Source organism: Trachypithecus francoisi, unplaced genomic scaffold, assembly GCF_009764315.1.
Source record: "Trachypithecus francoisi isolate TF-2019V2 unplaced genomic scaffold, Tfra_2.0 Lachesis_group5, whole genome shotgun sequence".
NCBI lineage: Eukaryota > Metazoa > Chordata > Mammalia > Primates > Cercopithecidae > Trachypithecus > Trachypithecus francoisi.
Window position 1 is genome coordinate 108,075,982 of NW_022681470.1, and position 21,814 is coordinate 108,097,795.

At 40.6% G+C, this 21,814-nt stretch overlaps 2 protein-coding genes and 1 long non-coding RNA gene across 17 annotated transcripts in view; 2 read left to right on the forward strand and 1 right to left on the reverse strand.

Annotated features, from left to right (window-relative positions):
* PTPN22 (protein tyrosine phosphatase non-receptor type 22) overlaps window positions 1-14,532 on the forward strand; it is a 65,514-nt gene extending 50,982 nt beyond the window's left edge. For 9 of the 12 annotated variants that reach the window (XM_033198435.1, XM_033198425.1, XM_033198431.1 and 6 more), the window contains 3 exons: window positions 749-779; window positions 8,345-8,422; window positions 13,380-14,532. In XM_033198435.1, the coding sequence (XP_033054326.1) occupies window positions 749-779; window positions 8,345-8,422; window positions 13,380-13,444 (174 nt within the window). In that variant the 3' untranslated portion in view covers window positions 13,445-14,532. The remainder of the gene's footprint in view (window positions 1-748; window positions 780-8,344; window positions 8,423-13,379) is intronic. The other 3 variants (XM_033198426.1, XM_033198430.1, XM_033198434.1) reach the window with 3 other exon arrangements.
* The window catches only part of LOC117075764, a 76,612-nt gene extending 60,830 nt beyond the window's left edge, over window positions 1-15,782 (reverse strand). For 2 of the 4 annotated variants that reach the window (XR_004434107.1, XR_004434104.1), the window contains exons 1-3: window positions 15,561-15,772; window positions 13,850-13,952; window positions 12,886-12,982 (exon numbers count right to left, since the gene is read on the reverse strand). This is a non-coding gene — a long non-coding RNA (uncharacterized LOC117075764). Of the gene's footprint in view, window positions 1-3,787; window positions 4,128-12,885; window positions 12,983-13,849; window positions 13,953-15,560 lie in introns of those variants that run through there. The other 2 variants (XR_004434106.1, XR_004434105.1) reach the window with 2 other exon arrangements.
* Window positions 15,783-21,814, forward strand: part of RSBN1 (round spermatid basic protein 1) — a 51,374-nt gene continuing 45,342 nt past the window's right edge. The window contains exon 1 of the mRNA XM_033198438.1: window positions 15,783-16,630. Coding sequence (XP_033054329.1) covers window positions 15,928-16,630 — 703 coding nt within the window. The 5' untranslated portion in view covers window positions 15,783-15,927. The remainder of the gene's footprint in view (window positions 16,631-21,814) is intronic.

A 21,814-nucleotide genomic window follows, 5' to 3' on the forward strand; every position in this document is an offset into this window, starting at 1 on the left:
CTTGGCCAATATGGTGAACCCCCATCTCTACTAAAAATACAAAAAATTAGCCAGGCATGGTGGCACGCGCCTGTAGTCCCAGCTACTCAGGAGGCTGAGGCAGAAGAATCGCTTGAACCCGGGAGGCGGAGGTTGCAGTGAGCTGAGATCACACCACTGCACTCCAGCCTGGGTGACAGAGCAAGACTCCATCTCAAAAACAACAACAAAAATTTATTAATCTTTCATAAAAGACATGTTTTCACTCTGTCGCCCAGACTGGAACGCAGTGGTGGTATCAGAGCTCACTGTAACCTTGAACTCCTGGGATCAAGCGGACCTCCTGCCTCAGCCTCCCCAGTAGCTGCTACCACATTCGGCTAATTTTTTTTTTTTTACTTTTTGTAGAGATACGGGGTCTCACTATGTTGCCCAAGATGGTCCTGAACTCCTGAGCTCAAACAATCCTCCTGCCTTGGCCTCCCAAAGCACCAGGATTACAGGTGTGAGCCACTGCGCTCAGCCTCTGATAATATTATTTCAAAACACATAGTGTGATATTTGCATGGGTGATAAAAATAGCAAGATAAAATCAAGTAGAGGTTGTGCACTGAATTAAAAATGGCAAGATGGAAAAACAACTTTGTACATTTTCATGGCTATTTTTAAGGAAATTAATTCTTTTCACTTGTCTATATTTCTACTTTATTAAAGTATTTCAAATTTCACAGGAAAAAAACTAACATTTTCCTTTTCTTTACTTTTGTAGAGTTTGAAAATTCTGCAAAACATGAAAAAGAGTAAGTTGGTACTTATGTTTAAAAATATCATTTTCTCAATATTGTAATTTTTCTTTATATAACCAACCAATATTGTGAAAAGATTAACAAAATTATTCCTAAACAGAGCCTCCCTAAGGTCCTATGAATGAGAACAATCACCCATAGGCCTCTTTTTTCTTTTGTTTGTTTGTTTGTTTTTGCTAGGCTTCACGATGCTAATATTGGGCAGGGAGTAGGTGATGAGAAGTCTTCTGTTTAATACATAAGAATAATAATTAGTACAATGGCATTTAAAAAAAATTTAAATATATTTTTAAATTTATTTTTAATAGTAGAGACGGGGTTTCACCATATTGCCCAGCTTGGTCTTGAACTCCTGGGCTCAAGTGATCCTCCTGCCTTGGCCTCCCAAAGTGCTGGGATTACAGGTGTAAGCCACTGCACCTGGCCAATGTTTGGTGCTTTCTACCCATCCTGAGATGCTGCCATACAATTGGGTTACTTAAAATTTCCAGCAGTCTAACCTCAGATGTATTTTCTTTGAAAATAGTCACAGCAAACCATATTGTGAAACAAATATGTTGACTTCATGAAATAAGCAAAACATTGACACATTTCCATTTTTACCAAGTATTATTAGCAATAAAAGTCTGTTGCTTACTATTTTTGCTATATTGTAATGAAAATAAAATCCATTGAGTCCTGAAACTGTGGAAAATTATCTTAGAAATCTTATTTACAAATAGAAAATATAAAAAACATGGTGATGGCCGGGTGTGGTGGCTCACACCTGCAATCCTAGCACTTTGGGAGGCCAAGGCAGGTGGATCACGAGGTCAGGAGCTCAAGACCAGCCTGGCCAACATAGTGAAACCCCGTCTCTACTAAAAAATACAAAAATTAGCCAGGTATGGTGGCGTGTGCCTGTAGTCCCAGCTACTCGGGAGGCTGAGGCAGGAGAATTGCTTGAACCTGGGAGGCGGAGGTTGTGGTGAGCCAAGATTGTGCCACTACACTCCAGCCTGGGCAACAGAGCAAGACTCTGTCTCAAAAAAAAAAGAACCACGGTGATATACTTAAATTTTTTTTGATCCATTTGGTTAATCGGTGACAGACCAGTTATTTGACATTATACTGGTATTACAGGGAGAGACAAAAAGCACTGAGAAAATCTGATTTCAGGTATAGTCTAAGAAAGAAAGTTTCCTTTTGGGTTTCTTTTTTTTTTTTTTTTGAGACGGAGTCTCGCTCTATCGCCCAGGCTGGAGTGCAGTGGTCGGATCTCAGCTCACTGCAAGCTCCGCCTCCCGAGTTTACACCATTCTCCTGCCTCAGCCTCCCGAGTAGCTGGGACTACAGGCGCCCACCACCTGGCCCGGCTAGTTTTTTGTATTTTTTAGTAGAGACGGGGTTTCTCGGTGTTAGCCAGGATGGTCTCGATCTCCTGACCTTGTGATCCACCCGTCTCGGCCTCCCAAAGTGCTGGGATTACAGGCTTGAGCCACCGCGCCCGGCCTTGGGTTTTCATTCTATCTCCCTACCCAAAAGCTCCAGGTTCTTGAGCTAGTTTGATATCATTGCCATCATAGCTGATCTCTGACATGAACTCATGATGGCTGAAGTATAGTTGGAAAATGTACCTTTTCTCCTAAAGAGAGTCAAAAGAGAATTTAAACATTTCAAATGGAAATTATGGTAGGAAATAAAATAGCCAAGTGCAAAGAAATGAGTGACTTAAATGGTCAACCAAAGATTGGTTTGATCAGCCTAACTCAGAAAATAGTTTTCTTTCTCTAGCTCTAACTCTGCCTAGAATATCAAACAAGAAACAGAAACTTCAGGTAGATTTAGGTTGGCACAGCTTTGAAGATATGGTGGAACTTTCAGAGATTGAGTCTTATTTCTTTTTTTTTTTTTTAATTTAAAAACCAAGTTCATGTTTTTCTTGCCCCAATAATTATACTATTATTTATTTATTTATTACATTTTTAAAATTATACTTTAAGTTCTAGGGTACATGTGCACAATGTGCAGGTTTGTTACATATATATACATGTGCCATGTTGGTGTGCTGCACCCATTAACTCATCATTTACATTAGGTATATCTCCTAATGCTATCTCTCCCCCTTACCCCCTCCCCACAATACGACCCAGTGTGTGATGCTCCCCTTCTTGTGTCCAAGTGATCTCATTGTTCAGTTCCCACCTATGAGTGAAAACTCGTGGTATTTGGTTTTCTGTTCTTGCAATAGTTTGCTGAGAATGATGGTTTCCAGCTGCATCCATGTCCCTACAAAGGACATGAACTGATCCTTTTTTATGGCTGCATAGTATTCCATGGTGTATATGTGCCACATTTTCTTAATCCAGTCTGTCACTGATGGCCATTTGGGTTGATTCCAAGTCTTTGCTATTGTGAAGAGTGCCACAATAAACATACGTGTGCATGTGTCTTTATAGCAGCATGACTTATAATCCTTTGGGTATATCCCCAGTAATGGGATGGCTGGGTCAAATGGTATTTCTAGTTCTAGATCCTTGAGGAATCGCCACACTGTTTTCCACAATGGTTGAAGTAGTTTACAGTCCCACCAACAGTGTAAAAGTGTTCCTATTTCTTCACATCCTCTCCAGCACCTGTTGTTTCCTGATTTTTTAATGATTGCCATTCTAACTGGTGTGATATGGTATCTCATTGTGGTTTAGATTTGCATTTCTCTGATGGCGAGTGATGAGCATTTTTTCATGTATCTGTTGGCTGTATGAATGTCTTCTTTTGAGAAGTGTCTATTCATACCCTTTGCCCACTTTTTGAAGGGGCTGTTTTTTCTTGTACATTTGATTGAGTTCTTTATAGGTTCTGGATATTAGCCCTTTGTCAGATGAGTAGATTGCAAAAATTTTCTCCCATTCTGTAGGTTGCCTGTTCACTCTGATGGTAGTTTCTTTTGCTGTTTAGTTTAATTAGATCCCATTTGTCAATTTTGGCTTTTGTTGCCATTGCTTTTGGTGTTTTAGACATGAAGTCCTTGCCCATGCCTATGTCCTAAATGGTATTACCTAGGTTTTCTTCCAGGGTTTTTATGGTTTTAGGTCTAACATTTAAGTCTCTAATCTATTGAGTCTTATTTCTAAGAGCTCCCAGTTAATTCTCTGGATCTAGGCTGTGCTGTATTTTTCAGTTTCCTTGATCCTCTGGTCTTTTGCCCTTAAATGAAGAACACCTGGCTCCCAAAACTGATCCTGAAGCTTTAGACTGTACTTCGTATGTATCCTCAGCCCCTTCCAGATGGTTCATGATTCTGGAATTCCATGTGTTCTCCCTGTAGCCTGGATCTCCCACTGGTCCATAAAGCTGGTCCTACTTTTTTTTTTTTTTTTTTTTTTTTTTTTTGAGGCGGAGTCTCGCTCTGTCGCCTGGAGTGCAGTGGCCGGATCTCAGCTCACTGCAAGCTCCGTCTCTCAGGTTTACGCCATTCTCCTGCCTCAGCCTCCCAAGTAGCTGGGACTACAGGCGCCTGCCACCTCGCCCGGCTAGTTTTTGTATTTTTAGTAGAGACGGGGTTTCACCTTGTTAGCCAGGATGGTCTCGATCTCTGACCTCGTGATCCGCCGTCTCGGCCTCCCAAAGTGCTGGGATTACAGGCTTGAGCCACCGCGCCCGGCCAGCTGGTCCTACTTTTAATGAAATTAGGATTCTTCATCTGTTATTTTAAGCTAGAATCTAAGCCTAGTGTCATTCATTCATTCATTCAATTAATATTTGTTGAGTGTCTACTATATATCAGGCATTCTGTAAGGCACTTGGTATATGATGGTGAACAGAACAGATATGGGCTCTGCCTTTGTGGAACGTAAGTTTGGTGAGGGATTCCATCATTAAACAAACAACATTAAACAAAATTTGGTTGACCATATTCACAAATATGTACATAATAACACATGATAAATGCTATGAAGGAAAACAAAAGGGTAACTATGAGAGGGTAACAAAGGGAAATCCACTTTAGAATGAGGAGTCCAAGAAACCCCCCGCCTTTTTTTTTTTCTGAGACGGAGTCTCGCTCTGTCGCCTAGGCTGGAGTGCAGTGGGGCGATCGCGGTTCACTGCAAGCTCAGTCTCCCAGGTTCATGCCCTTCTCCTGCCTCAGCCTCCCAAGTAGCTGGGACTACAGGCGCCCGCCACAACGCCCGGCTAATTTTTTGTATTTTTAGTAGAGACGGGGTTTCACCGTGGTCTCGATCTCTGACCTCGTGATGCGCCCGCCTCGGTCTCCCAAAGTGTTGGGATTACAGGCCTGAGGCACCGCGCCCAGCAAACCACCCCCCTCCTTTTTTCTGAGATGGAGTCTAGCTCTGTCACCCAGGCTGGAGTGCAATGGCGCGATCTCGACCCACTGCGACCTCCCCCTCCCAGGTTCAAGTGATTCTCCTGCCTCAGCCTCCCCAGTGCTGGGACTACAGGAGTGCGCCACCATGCTCCGCTAATTTTTGTATTTTTAGTAGAGATGGGGTTTCACCGTGTTGGCCAGGATTGTCTTGATCTTCTGACCTCATGATCCACCTACCTCCACCTCCCAAAGTGCTGGGATTACAGGCATGAGCCACTGCGCCCGGCCCACAAAACCCTTTTTAAGGAAGTGAAAATTGAACCCAAAACATGAAGGAGCAGCCAGCCAGCCAAAGAGTCCAGAGAAGAGTATTTCAGAGAGAGGGAACAAAATCTCTGAGGTATGACAGTTTGGTGTATTGCAGAAACTCAAAGGGAAGCCATCTTAGTTGCAGGGTAGTAAGTAACGAGGAGACAGGAGTAAGGCGAGACTGGAAAGATCAGAGAGGAGCAGTTAGATTCTTATGGGTCATGCATGGTAAGTAGTTAAGTTTATTCTAAGTGTAATGGGAAGCCATAAAAGGGTTTCAGGCAGAGAAGTTACATGCTCTGTTTCCTATTTATTTTTATTTTTAAACATACTTCACAGAAAAGTATAAAACGATCATGAATGAATTATAGAGTGACAAAACTGGAAGATGTCAACTGTGATGCTTGATGCTAACTTTTGGTGGGAAACTTTAATTGCTCAGAAATCCTTTAGTTACAAGTGACAGAAAACCTAACTTAAGCTGACTTAAGCAGAAAAGGGGAATTTACTGGCTTGTAACAATGGTCCAAATGATGTAATCAGAACCTAATCTCTCATTTCATGTTTCTCAGCTTAGTCTCACTCTGTGTTAACTCATTCATAGGCAGGTTTTCATCATGTGAGTTCAGGCTTATGATGGAAAAAAAAATAACTCTTTATTGGTTTTCAAGCCACACTGGGATGACTAGTGCCAACTGGGTCTGATTGTCTTGACTTGGTTCGTTTGCACATCCCTGAACCAATTATTGCCAGTATAGTCAATATTCTGATTAGGCAGGATAGTGTCATACCCTAATATTTAACACTTATTACATGTGTACACTGTCCAATCAGGAATGAGGTCAGACCTATACATCTGGTGTGACCATGCCAATATACTAACTGAAAATCAGCCTTAGTTATAGGTCATTTCCTTAATCTAAAGGTACAATTAGCTCTACTGGAAGCATGGGAACTGAAAATTGGGGAGGGGTAGTTTCCTAAAGGAAAATTCAAGTCCTATTATTAGAAGTGGGAATGAAGGTTAGGCAGGCAGCATAAATATATCCATAATAGGCCAGGTGCAGTGGCTCACGCCTGTATTCCCAGCACTTTGGGAGGCCGAGGCGGGCAGATTATGAGGTCAGGAGTTCAAGACCAGCCTGGCCAACATGGTGAAACCCCGTCTCTACTAAAAATACAAAAAATTTAGCCAGGCATGTTGACATGCACCCGTAGTCCCACCTACTCGGGAGGCTGAGGCAGGAGAATTGCTTGAATCTGGGAGGCACTGGTTGCAGTATGCCGAGATTGTGCCATTGCACTCCAGCCTGGGTGACAGAGTGAGACTCTGTCTCAAAAAAAAAAAAATTCCATGATTTTTTCAATGTAACAAAATAGCAGTTTCCTCTGATATATATGTGTGGAATCTGTGCCTCCTTTGTAAACAACCAATATTCTCCTTTGAGACAATTTTGTTTTCTTTCTAAAGGATGTATATAACTTTCAGCTCTATGCAGTATAGAGATTACTGATGCCTCCTGAACTTCTTACCTTTACTCACTTTCTATTCATGTCTCTATCTTCAGTGCCTAGAGCAATGCTTAGCACATAGTAAGTATTTAAATATGAATAGTATTTTATACTTATACTTTATATTAACTATTTTAATATATTAAGTATAATAATTATGCTTACTATAGTAATATAGTAAGTATAAAATAAATATGTGTTTTAATTGGATCTGATTGAAATTCAGTATGTATTCTAGTGATTCATACTCAGGTACCTCCTCGAAAAGGAAGGTGTTTCTAGAATCCTAGTATGAGGTATGCATGTGCAAACACACATATGCAGTTCACACAGTGCATTCTGAAAATGTTGAAAACAACAACAAAAATGCTTACCAATATTCTTCCCATTTATATGCAATTTGTTAGAAAGTTTATACAAACCTGAAATTATCTTTTTCCGTTGCCAAGATAGAATGTGGGAAAATGTGGACAAAGTTTTTAAGGGACTGTTTTCAAAACTGCAGAAACCGATACATGAATATATCAATGTAAATATATGACCTATAAGTAACTTATACCTATAAGTAACTAAAACAGCAAAACAAAGCAGCATAACAATGCTTTTGGGAGATTATTGGCCTAAATAATAATCATTATTATCATGTTTTTTTGAGACAAGGTCTTGCTCTGTCACCCAGTCTGGAGTGCAGTGGTGCAATCTGGGCTCATCACATCCCTCTGCCTGCCAGGTTGGATCAATTCTTGTTTCTCAGCCTCCTAAGAAGCTGGGATTACAGATGTGCAACACCACGCCTGGCTAATTTTTTCTGTATTTTTAGTAGGGTTTCATCATGTTGGCCTGGCTGGTCTTGAACTCCTGGCCTCAAGTTATCTGCCTGCCTCAGCCTCCCAAAGTACTGGAATTACAGGCGTGAGTCACCGTGCCTGGTTATGGGCCTAAATTAGAAAAAAATCAGGCTGGAAAGTGGAATAAAAAAAGAGATTCCAGCGTAGAGGATTATATAATAAAAATAAGACTTGTCATGGATGAATTATTGTGGAGAACAAATGATGTAAAAATGTACTAAGAGTGGTCAGAGGAAAAAGTTATATGAAGTCCAAAGCCAAAATGTGAATTTCACACACACAAAAAAAACAATGCTGATTCATGATATATTGGATCTTATTTCTTTGGCAATTTTCTTTAGTGTTGGGCTTTACTATACAATCTGTTTGCAAAGAAAAGAAACCTTTTAAGAAAATACCAAAAATACAAATGAGAATATTATAGTGTTAACCCATTTGTAAGCACCTACATTTTGTTAACATTTGACAGTGATATGTTTATTTGGGATTATTAATTACTCTTAACAATTATATGTGATCTGATCAACAGGCATCTGAGTCTGTCTTTAGTCTTTCCCTTATACTTTTTCTTTTAATTCTAGGTATCTGTAATTCTTGCCCACCAAACAAGCCTACAGAATCTGTTCAGTCAAATAACTCCAGCTCATTTCTGAATTTTGGTATGTGTGTCATTTTACTGAAGAGTTAAACAAATTACCCAAATTACTCATTTACAGTATAACAGATACAACTTTAAATATGGTTTTAGGTTGCATGTATAGGTCCTTATGTTTATATTCTTTTCCATGCAATTTATCTTTTTATTTTTAACCTTAACTACCTCTTAACATCTCACATAGAACTAAATTATCTAGTATATGTGGAAAATAAAGCCAGGTAACCAAATGATTGTGTTGGCATGTAGTAAATAAATATGACTATCCAAATGAAGAAATTGAGATGCTGTGATATTCCGGTTCATATCTAAAGCAAATTTATGAAAAACATACAAGTATGATAAAAAGAACAGCAGTTGCCACTATTTAGTCTTATATAACTAATTCAAGAGTAGGAAATGAAGCACAATTCTGACAGTTTTAAGGTTTGCTTTCTCAATTGCTCCTAAGTTAAGTTATAAACTTAAAATGATAATTTTATATTATTCTAAGCATTCTACTATTCTATGTGATACATATTTACGATACTATTTAAAGTAGTATCAGGTGTAATTTTTTGTAAGAAGAATAGCAATTAGTAGTAGGCTATTACTACTAAACGTTATTATTATTATTATATTTTTTTATTTTTTTATTTTTTGAGGTGGAGTCTCGCTCTGTTGCCCGGGCTGGAGTGCAGTGGCCGGATCTCAGCTCACTGCAAGCTCCGCCTTCTGGGTTCACGCCATTCTCCTGCCTCAGCCTCCCGAGTAGCTGGGACTACAGGCACCCGCCACCTCGCCCGGCTAGTTTTTTGTATTTTTTAGTAGAGACGGGGTGTTAGCCAGGATGGTCTTGATCTCCTGACCTTGTGATCCGCTCGTCTCGGCCTCCCAAAGTGCTGGGATTACAGGCTTGAGCCACCGCGCCCGGCCAAAACATTATTATTAATCAACCCCCTGAAAGAGTGTGAGGCCTCCAGGAATCCCTGAATCATACTTTGAGAACTGTCGCTTAATGGTATTGTCCTTACTTACACAATCAAAATTAGGTTGCTGCCACATCCAGACTGTAGGTGGCAAGAAAAGAGGAAAAAGTGGAGGTGTGGCCTCCTCTTCTTACTCTTCTGGTCTACAAAGGCACTGGCCCAGAAATGGCCAGATCATATCAGCTCATATTCCCTTGAAGAGAACTTAGACATGTGCTATAATTAAACTGCAAAAGAGACTGGGAAATGTAATATTGCTGGGCAGACAGAAAAAATTGCCTACATACAATTCTATTTGAGAAAGAAGCAAAGAGGATATTGGTGGATGGGGAGCAATATCTGCCACGCCTAAGTTAGAGTCCCTGTGTCATCTTCACAAAATGTTTAACTAAAATCTCTGGATCTGTCTTTTTTGCCATAAAATTTTTGTTTGGATTTCATTAACTCTAAGGTTTAAAAAGTTATAATTTAGGCTGGGAGGGGTGATTCACACCTGTAATCCCAGCACTTTGGGAGGGCGAGGCGGGTGGATCATGAGGACAGGAGATCAAGACTATCTTGGCCAACATGGTGAAACCCTGTCTCTACTAAAAATACAAAAATTAGCAGGGCATGGTAGTGCATGCCTGTAATCCCAGCTACTCGGGAGGCAGAGGCAGGAGAATTGCTTGAACCAGGGAGTCAGAGGTTGCAGTGAGCTGAGATCGCGCCATTGCACTCCATGCTGGCAACAGAACGAGACTCCATCTCAAAAAAAAAAAAAGTTATAATTTAAAAAATAAGTTATGACTTATACGAAATCACTTAGCTAAAACATTCACATAGAATATTGTAAAAACTACAAAAAAAGCAAGCCAGGCATGGTGGTTCATGCCTATAATCCCAGCACTTTGGGAGGTTGAGGTGCGAGGGTCCCTTGAGCCCAGGAGTTGAAGACCAGTCTGGGTAACACAGTGAGACCATCTCATTAAAAAAAAAAAAAAAAAAAAAGGAAAAAAGGAAAAGAAAAAAGCTCCCTACTTTGCCCAGAACATAAATATTCTCTGCTTCCTTCTTTACTCTAAATCAGTGATACAACTTGAGTAACTCTAGGCCTACCTAGCTTAACAACAGTCTATATAATCTAATATGAGGATAAAATATTAGAGAGCTGCCTCCATGTTGCTTCCTCTCAAATATGCCTAGATTTGAACATTTTACCTACTTAAAAAGCAGCACTTTCATGCCTGTAATTCTAGCACTTTGAGAGGCTGAGGAGGGAGGATTGCTTGGGGCCAGAAGTTTGAGACCAGTCTAAGCAACACAGTGAGACTCTGTCTCTACAATTTTTTTTTTTTAAACTAGCCAGGCATGCTGGCATGTGCCTGTAGTCCCAGCTACTCAGGAGGCTGAGGTGGGAGGGTCACTTGAGCCCTGAAGGTTGAGGCTGCAGTGAGCCATGATCACGCCACTGCACTCTAGCCTGGGCGACAGTGCAAGACCCTGTCTCGGAAAAAAAAAACTAAAAAAATCAGCACTTACTTTTTTAAGGCAATACCAACTTAAGTGCATGTTACTCAAAAAAGTACTTAAATCGGAATGAAAAAAATTTGTGATTCAGGTTTATTTTCCCTGAATTAGCCCACATGCAAAAAAAGGTACCTCGAAACTGTTTTAAACTACTGAGAATTGACCAGAGAAAGAGATTGAATATAGGTATTCCTAAAATTTTAGGTACTCAGTACTAATATATATCTATATCTCTATTCCTAGTCCACTTGGGTTATAATCAAGTGATCTGTACTGACAGGATGATTCTGACTATTGTGTGTGAAACAATTTAACCAAAAGTATTCCTTCCATCTTCTTTCTTACCACTGGGAAGAGTAAAATGTACATCAACTAGGCTGTGCGTCCCCTCCACCAATTTTTTAAAATCACCACCATTAAGAAATTTGAATGTGCTTTTTTTTCTTGAATCTTCTTTCCCCTTCCTTACTCTTCTTCTCTTCCAGTTCTGGCATAATTTTCTAGGTTGGACATTTTCTTTTTCTTTCTTTTCTTTTTTTAAATGAGATGGAGTCTCGCTCTGTCACCCAGGCTGGAGTGCAGTGGCACGATCTCGGCTCACTGCAACCTTGGCCTCCTGGGTTCATGTGATTCTTCTGCCTCAGCCTCCCGAGTAGCTGGCATTACAGGCACTCGTCACTATGCCTAGCTAATTTTTGTATTTTTAATAGAGACAGGGTTTCACCATGTTGGCCAGGCTGGTCTTGAACTCCTGCCCTCAGGTGATCCACTCACCTTGGCCTCCCAAAGTGCTGGGATTACAGGTGTGAGCCACCATGCCTGGCTTCTGGGTTGAAATTTAAGCAACCTTTGAGTAGTTACCATGTGCTTGAATTCCTGGCCTCAAGCTCTCTTCCATACTCACCTCCAAAAGTGCTGGGAATATAGGTGTGAGCCAATATGACTGGCCTGAGCAACATCTGAGTACTTACTATGTGCCAGGCATTGTGCTGGATGCTGTGTGTTTTTGTTTTTGTAATTCTTTTTTTTGTTTTTCTTTCCCTCTGCAGCCTTGATCTCCCTGGGCTGAAATGATTTGCCCACCTTAGCCTCCTGAGTATGTGGGACCAGAGGTGCAAGCCACCATGCCCGGCTAATTTCTTTTTGTATTTTTTTGTAGAGACAGGGTTTCACTATGTTGCCCAGGCTGGTCTTGAACTCCTGGGCTCAAGCAATCCACCTGCCTTGGCCTCCCAACCTGTGGGATTACTCAAAGGCGTGAGCCACTGCACCTCATCCCATTCGCTTTTTACACAAATATCTCATTTGATCCTTACATCAGTTTTTTAAGGTAGACAGTACAACTTGTATGATGATGAAATTAAAGGTTTAGGAATATCTTTGAGTTTTCCATTTTATTATTCCTCTATACTTCAAACCTTTCATTTCTCATTGTAAGTTTCTCAAGTTGCTAAGTGTAAGATAACTGAAAAATACACTGCCATTAGCCCTGGCTTAGTGGCTCACACCTGTAATCCTAGCACTTTGGGAGGCCAAGGTGGGTGGATCACTTGAGGTCAGGAGTTTGAGACCAGCCTGGCCAACAGGGTGAAACCCCATCTCTACCAAAAATACAAAAATTACCCAGGCATGTTGGCTGGCGCCTGTAATTCCAGCTACTCGGGAGGCTGAGGCAGGAGAATCGCTGGAATCCAGGAGGCGGAGGTTGCAGTGAGCCGAGATCATGCCACTGCACTCCAGCCTGGGCGACAGAGCAAGACTCCGTCTCAAACAAAAAACAAACAAACAAAAAGACACTACCATCAAAGAAAAGTCATAAAGTCATATGTTGCTGAAATGATAAAGAACCAACATCATCAACCTGCACACCTTTTGAAAACATCCAGAAATAGCCTTCATTAGTTGTGAAAAATTTTCTCATCCTCCTTTTTTGGGGTAAGGTAGGGGGAACAAGTTTGAAGAAGAAAGATAAATAATAATGATTACTTACCTACTTTGTTTTTCAGAATTGTTTATTTTTTTTCTAAGCTTTTCAAACATAATCTCTTAGTAAATTGAAGGATTTCTGGACCGACACAGAGGTATATCTAGATGTAATACAGTAATGTTATAAGTAACGGTGCTATATTTTTGTGAAATTAAAATTTCCCAGATTCATTTCATGGGAAGGAGTGGATGACAAAAAGTCATAGATAAATGGTATTATATACTAAATTATCAAAGGCTATATATAACCAGGGTCCTACATTCTATTATTACCATTATTAAATTTCTAAGTGCTCTTCAAATTTAAAGTGTTATTAGTATTCTGTTATTTAAACTTTAGATTACTATAATCTCTTTATAATATATTACTAAATTGGTCAAGATGCTGCCTAAACTTAAAAAAAAGACCATGTATTTGTATATATTATACTCTAAAATCCAAGTATTCATTTCTATACTTAAAACATCTTTTTCATTCAACTTCATTTTTGTTCCCAGGTTTTGCAAACCGTTTTTCAAAACCCAAAGGACCAAGGAATCCACCACCAACTTGGAATATTTAATAAAACTCCAGATTTATAAGAATATGGGCTGCAAGTACACCTGCAAATAAAACTACTGGAATACTGCTAGCTAAAATAAGTGTTCTATATGCGTAATATCAAATATGAAGATATGTTAATGTGTTAATAGCTTTTAAAAGAAAAGCAAAATGTAAGTGCCAGTTTTGCATTTTCATATCATTTACATTGAGTTGAAAACTGCAAATAAAAGTTTGTCACTTGAGCTTATGTAGCGAATGCTATATGAGAAACACTTTTAGAATGGATTTTTCATTTTTGCCAGTTATTTTTATTTTCTTTTACTTTTTTACATAAATGTAAACTTCAAAAGGGTTGTAAGATTTGGATCTCAACTAATTTCTACATTACCAGAATGTACTATAAAAAGTTAAAAAAAGAACTTACCTTGTGGGTTGCAATACAAACTGCTCTTGACAATGACTATTCCCTAAGTTATTTTTGCCTAAATGAAGGATACCTTGTAAATCTTCCCAAATATTGCAGACAACTAGAATATTAAGAAAATGAGAAATTATATTTATAAAAATAAAATGTGCAAATAATGACAATTATTTGAATATAACAACAAAGGAGTTCAACTGCATTACTGGTAAGTTTTAATCAAAGTCATTACATTACCAATTCTAGAAAAGTGATCAATGAAATATAATAGCTATCTTTTGGTAGCAAAAGATATAAATTGTATATGTTTATACAGGATCTTTCAGATCATGTGCAATTTTTATCTAACCATCAGAAATACTAGTTTGAAATGAATTTCTATATGAATATGGATCTGCCATAAGAAAATCTATTTCAACTCTAATTTTATGTAGTGAATAAATTGGTGGGTAATTGTGTTTTACAAAGAATCCACCTGACTTCCCCTAATGCATTAAAAACATTTTTATTTAAATAACTTTATTTATAACTTTTGGAAACATGTAGTATTGTTTAAACATCATTTGTTCTTCAGTATTTTTCATTCAGAAGCCCAATAGGGCAAATTGAATGAAATATTATTAGCTGTCTGTTGTAGTACAATGTATCCAATAGATAATCAATAAACTTTTTTGTTTTTAAACTGACTTCATTGCAGTAGTGTTTAGGTAATTCTTCTCCAGAAACTAGTGAAATCAAACCACAGTAATTCATCTGCTGAGTATATATATCATTGTAATCAATTACTTCCAAATGTCTTTAACAAATATATTAAAAGAATCCTAGGTAACTATGAGTCACGTAGGGCGCCATGAGTGCACCTGTAGACCCAGCTACTCATTCCTTGAGCCCAGGAGTTGGAAGCCAGCTTGGTCAATAGAGCAAGACCTTGTCTGTCTCTCTCCTTTTTTTTAAGAGTCAGGGTCTGGATCTGTCACCCAGGCCAGAGTGCAGTGGCGCGACCACTCCTCCCACCTTAGCCTCCCGAGTAGCTGGGACTACAGGCGCGTGCCACAACACCCAGATAATTTTAAAAATATTTTTGTAGGGACAGAGTCTCACTGTTACCCAGGCTGATCTCGAACTCCTGGCCTCACGCGATCCTCCCGCCTCGGCCTAAGTTCTGGGATTGCCGGAGTAAGACACAGAGCCCCGCCCCGCCCGTCTCTAAATAAATACTTAAAAGAACCCCAGGTAAAAGCTAAAGGGAGGATGAAATTCTAAATGAATTTCTGAGCAGCAGCTATCCGTAGTGAACAGTGACGATTTGTGGTGTGTTCTCTGGTAGGCACACTTTTCAAATTTATGCAACCTTATCCTTAAGATTTGAAAAGAAAAACTTACAAAAAATCTTAAACATGGTTTTCCATCTACAATTTTTCTTAACTGTAAGGATATATTAAAAATAAATGCTAGACTTTTCCAGGCATTAGAGGGGATGTGGCCCGATGGCGAGGAGGGGCCGCCCCCACCAGGACCCCAAGAAGTTCTCGGACCTGACTTCGTAGGCCTGTAGTTGTAACCATAGCAATGCCCCAGATGCTTGAAAACATTTCTGAATTGCGACCCTATCATATTTTTACAGCAAAACCAGCCTTATTTTACATATTACTAAATCCTCTTTTCACCTTCATTTCATCCCTCGTCAAAGTTTAAACGATGAAGATTTTTTTACCTGACAAAGGTTATGAGAGAAATACTAAATTTAAAAGTCACTCTGGAGACCACCTCCTCCGTGTAAATGAGGAAGGGTTATAGAAAGATGATAATGGGAACGCGCCGCCAGACTCTGAAAGCCATTAACATTGTTTCGGCCGTTAGGGCGGTTGGCGGCAACTCACCGCCCAGCGGCGGTTGCGTCGCAGCCAGAAGCGTGACTCCGCGCACGCTCCCTTTGCGCTCCTCCACTCAGAGCCGGGGACGCGGCGCGGGGCGCGGCGAAACTACAGCTCCCATCATGCTTTGCGCGGCACACGGTGCTTTACAATAGAAGCTCGGTTGGAGAGGCCTGCGGAGAAAAGCTGGGAACGGCAGCTTCCGGCATGTTCATCTCTGGACGAAGAACGGCCGACAAGTGGAGGGCGGAGGAGAGACTCCAATGCCCAGCGGGCAGTGCGCAGGCGGCGCTTGCGCGATGCGCGGACGGGGGGGCGGTCGGGCCATTTAAATGTGTGTTTGTGGGTGAAATGGCTGCGCAGGTCGGAGCGGTGCGCGTAGTACGGGCGGTGGCGGCGCAGGAGGAGCCGGACAAAGAGGGGAAGGAGAAACCTCCTGCTGGGGTCTCCCCGCGGGGAGTGAAACGGCAGCGCCGATCTAGCAGTGGGGGGTCTCAGGAGAAGCGGGGACGGCCGAGCCAGGAGCCCCCTCTCGCTCCCCCTCACCGGCGGCGTCGCAGCCGCCAACATCCTGGGCCGCTGCCGCCAACGAATGCAGCCCCAACTGTCCCAGGCCCTGTTGAGCCTCTTCTCCTGCCGCCTCCGCCGCCACCTTCGCTGGCATCCGCCGGGCCCGCTGTCGCTGCCCCTCTCGCGGCCCCAAGCACCTCGGCCCTCTTCACCTTCTCGCCTCTGACGGTGAGCGCGGCCGGGCCCAAACATAAGCCCCACAAGGAGCGGCACAAGCACCATCACCACCGCGGCTCCGATGGCGACCCCAGCTCCTGCGGAACCGATCTCAAGCACAAGGACAAGCAGGAAAACGGCGAGAGGACTGGAGGGGTGCCTCTGATCAAAGCCCCCAAGAGAGGTGAGAGCAGGCAAACTGCCTGACTTGGGTTCTAGGTCTCTCTCAGTTCCTATATCCTGCATTTTTAGTACTGAAAGACGCCAAACCCCTGCTTACCTCCTGCTGCTCTACTTCCCTAAGCTCACTGGGGTGGACCCTGGATTTCAGATCGTTGACACGGTTTGATCTAACTACTTGAGGCTTCTCGCTCCGAGGCCGGGCTGTCAGTTACTAATCCCTTTGCCAGTCCCCCGGAGCCTCAGCATTTGTTTTCAAATTCTGCAGGGTTTCCGCGCCGCGTTAGCTTAGTAGGTGGGGTACTAAAAAATGCCTTTCCAAAGTAAAGACATGTTGCTAAAATCCCTTCTTGTTTTGCTTGCTGGAAAGCTTTAGTATCCGCTCTCCCTTGCGCCAGAATAGTCAGGGGTATGGTTCCAGTCTTTCAGAAGGGAATTCATATAAAGGTTACACGACTCACTGGTTGACTTAGCTTCTGCAAGATAAAATATCAAACGCAATTAATCTTGGTTCTTTTTAATCTAGAGATAAAAAATCATTTTAAAGTTTTCATATTATCCATTTAAATTCTTAGAATAGTCGTGTGGAGGTTTTCTCTACGCTTTGGTACTAGGAAATAGGACCAACAGTGCCTCTGAAAAGTGGGAATTTGTGCAGTAGATAGTAGAGGCTGGAATTCCAGTTGCATTTGATTCTGTCTAGCACAATTTGTGAATCTGTTAATTCCAATAGCCCTCAAGAATATTTAACTAGAAAATGTCAGAGTATCCAATTAAATGTGGGTTCTAGAAAAATTAGATTGGCCAAAACTGATGTCTTCCTGTTCCCAAGTACCTGTAGCATTTATTTATATTCTTTGTGGAACAAATATGGTGCTTTTGATTATGCCATATGTTTGTACTTTATATATTATTTTATATAATTTGCTAGTTGTTTTTCCTCAGGAAGATTTAAAATACTTCTTTGTTTCTTAGTACTGGGCCAGTTAGGTTATTACATGTTAATTAACCGATCTTTCAACCTCAAGTTTTGTGAGTCTTGCATTCTTTCCACGTATTGGGTCTTAAGGCTAATCATTTTTTTTGGTGGTGCTATTTCCAAATAGTGTAGTTCATTGCAAATAATTGCTCAATAAGTATTTATTGAATAGCATTAAATTTTTATTCATTTGGTGGCATCCAAATCTTATCCTTGGCAGTAGAACTTGTGGCAAGATGACAGAATTGCCAGTTTTCACCACCAATATGCAATGATCTTGCTCTCTTTTTATTTTTACCTTTATTCCCTACTTTCTCATTTCGCGTGTGTGTGTGTGTGTGTGTGTGTTTTAACTGTACAGAACTAGAGGGAATCAGTGATCCTCTGGCTTAAATTTGTATTGTAGAAAAGGAAACTGAGGCCCAAAGTAGTAAAGAGGCCTGCTTAATCAAATCACAGTTAATTCGCACCAAGTGCAAAAAATTTAAATTTTTTTATAAAGATGAATTATTGACCTAACAGGGAGTAGAAACCAGACTCCTGAATCCTGCTTTGAGCTTCATCTCCAGGCCTCATGATGTTGCTTTCTCTTCCTGCTATTCATTTTTTCCACTCCTTTGTTTACCTCTTCCCTGTGCTTTGACATTACAATGGCTTTATATCATCAAGGATCCCTGACCTGGCCCTGTTTTATGGGGGATAGTGGCAATAGCATGTGTAATAATTCACAATCTGCTTCTCTGAAGATTACACAGGCCCCATGTTCTTTAAAAAACACGCTTCTGACCCAATGTTGACTGATAGAACTTTCTCAGATGATGGAAATTTTCTGTATTTGTGCTGACCAATATGGTAGCCATATGTGGTTCCTGAACAGACTTGAAATGTGGCGTGATTGAGGAACTGAAATTTTGATCTTATTTAATTCTAATTAATTTATAATTAGTCACATATGGCTAGTGGCTACCACATTGGACAACACCACTCTAAATATCTGTAGTTTGCCAATATGTGAAGAAGAGAAGTGGATTAAGATAAGTCCATTTAAACATTTTAACTTTTGACTGAGAGATTGTTGGATTATATACCCAAACTATATTCTGGGTGAAAAAGTTTTTTGGTCAAATACATTTGAGAAAAACTGTATACTGTAGCCTTCTACATATGTAATATGAACTGGCAAACTGGCATTTTAAAAGTTTTGAAAACCCTACAGAAAATAAACTGGTTTAACTTTGTTTAATCCAGGCTTTTGCACATAGTTGGACTGATACCTTTCTTGTCCTGTGAACATCTTTGTTGTTACAATGGTATGCAGGAGGCATGCCTCTGGTATTAATCTGAGTTTAAATCATGACTCTAACACTTTGTGAGCCTGAGCAAATTGCTTTACCCTCTCTCAACTGCACTTTTCCTGTCTGTAAAATGGGATTGTGGTATTTCATTTGTAAGGACCTTGTATGGATTAAATAGGGCACTGTGTCAAAAGTACTTACAACAGTGCCTGGCTCATGGTAGGCACTTAGTTAAAACCGGCCTTTATTATTTTATTATGCATGGTCCTTAAAACAACTCTAAGATTAATAAGGAGAGTGGGCAGATTCTTGTTACTTGCAAAGCTGTGTCCTTCCTTTGCTTATCCTCAGATTTTTGGAAACTATTTTAACTTTTTTTTTTGAGATAATTAATGATTCACAGGAAATTGCAAACACACTCGAGTTCTTACCTTTTACCGGTTTCACTCAGTAGCTACATCTTACGTAACTATTGTATGATGCCAACACCAGGAAATTGACATTGGAACAATATATATGTAGTTATATGCTATTTTATCATATGTAGATTAGTGTAACCACCACTACAATCAAGATACAGAACTATTCCACCACCACAAACCCTTTACAACCTTAGGCACTCCCTCTGTCTCTCTATCGTCCCTGTCCCCTGGCAACCACTAACCTGTTTTCCATCTCTGTAATTTTGTCATTTTGAGACTATTATATAAGTTGAATCATACAGTATGTAATCGTTGGAGATTGCCCTTTTTCACTCAGCATGATGTCCCTGAGATCCATCCCTCTTTTTCATTGATGAATAGTGTTCCATGCTATGGATGTACCATGGTTCACCTATTGAATCGTTCCCCTATAAGAAAGGACATTTTGATTATTTCTAGTTTTGGGCTATTATAGATAAAGCTTCTGTGAAAATTGTTGTTCAGGTTTTTGTGTGCATGTAACTTTTCATTTATCTGGTCGTATGGCAAATACAATTAGCCCTCTGTATCCATGGGTTCCACATCCCTGGATTCAGCCAACCTGGGATTGAAAATATTTTCAAAAAAAATTGTCTGTACTGGACTTGTACAGATTTTTTTTTCTTGTCACTGTTCCCTAAACAATACAGTGTAACAATTATTTATATAGCATTTACATTGTTTAGGTATAAATAATCTGGAGATGATTTAAAATATAGGGGAGGATGTGCATAGGTTATAAGCAATTATTATGCCATTTTACATGAAGGACTTGATCATCTTGGATTTTGGTGCCCTGGGAGGCTCTGGAACCAATCCTCCGTGGATACCAAGGATGACTGTATATGTTTATTTATTTTGTTTGTTTTTTAAGATATTGCCAAAGTATTTTCTGGAGTGTCTGTACCATTTTACATTCCTGTCAGCGATGTAAGAGAAATCCAGTTTCTCCACATTCTTGCCAGTATCTGGTATTGTCACTATTTTTAGCAATTTTAATAGATGTGTAGTGATATATCATGATCTTAATTTGCATTTCCCAAATGGCTAGTGATATTACACATCTTTTCATGTCATAATTTGCCATCTATATATCCTGATCAGTAAAATGTCTCTTTGTACCTTTTGCCTATTTTCTAATTGAATTGTTTGTGTGTGTGTGTGTATATATATATATATATTTTTTTTGAGACAGAGTTTCGCTCTTGTTGCCCAGGCTGGAGAGCAATGACAATCTTGGTTCACTGCAACCTCTGCCGCCTAGGTTCAAGTGATTCTCCTGCCTCAGCCTCCCGAGTCGCTGGGATTACAGGTGCCTGCCACTACGCCCAGCTACTTTTTTATATTTTTAGTAGAAACGGGGTTTCATTGTGTTGGCCAGGCTGGTTTTGAACTCCAGACCTCAGGCGATCCACTTGCCTCAGCCTCCCAAAGTGCTGGGATTACAGGCGTGAGCCACTGCGCCCGGCCCTTGAATTGTGTATTTTTTATTGTTGGGTTTTGATAATATTTTGCAGATAACAGGTGCAGCTTCTTTGTATGTTTTGCACATATTTTCTCCCAATCTGTTGCTTGTCTTTCCCTCCTTTTTGTTTGTTTGCTTGTTTTTATTTTTGTCATTTTGGTTTTTATTATTATTATTATTTTTTGAGATGGATTCTCACTTTGTCGCCCAGGCTGGAGTGCAGTAGCACAATCCTGGCCCACTGCAACCTCCACCTCCTGGGTTCGGGCGATTCTATGTCAGCCTCCCGACTAGCTGTGATTACAGGCCTCTGCCACCGTGCCCGGCTACTTTTTGTATTTTTTAGTAGAGATGGGGTTTTGCCATGTTGGTCAGGCTGGTCTTGAACTCCTGACCTCAGATGATCCGCCTGCTTTGGTCTCCCAAAGTGCTGGGATTATAGGCATGAGCCACCATGCCCAGCCTGTTTGTTTTTGTTTTTGGGGGAGGGTCTCACTCTGTTACCCAGGCTGGAGCACAGTGATGTGATCATGGCTCACTCTGGCCTCAACCTCTGGGGCTCAAGTGATCCTCCCACCTCAACCTCCTGAGTAACTGAGACCACACGTGTGCACCACCACACCTGGCTAATGTTTTTTGTTTTTGTTTTTGGTAGAGACAGGGTCTCTCTTTGTTGTCCAGGCTGGTCTCAAACTCCTGGGCTCAAGTGATCCTCCCACCTCAACCTCCTGAGTAACTGAGACCACACGTGTGCACCACCACACCTGGCTAATGTTTTTTGTTTTTGTTTTTGGTAGAGGCAGGGTCTCTCTTTGTTGTCCAGGCTGGTCTCAAACTCCTGGGCTCAAGTGATCCTCCCACCTTGGCCTACCAAAGTGTTGGGATTACAGACAGGAGCCACTGTGTCTGGTTCTTTCTACCTTCTCAGTGGGATACTTCACAGAGCAAAAGTTTTAAATTTTGTTGATATCCAATTTACTAGTTTTTT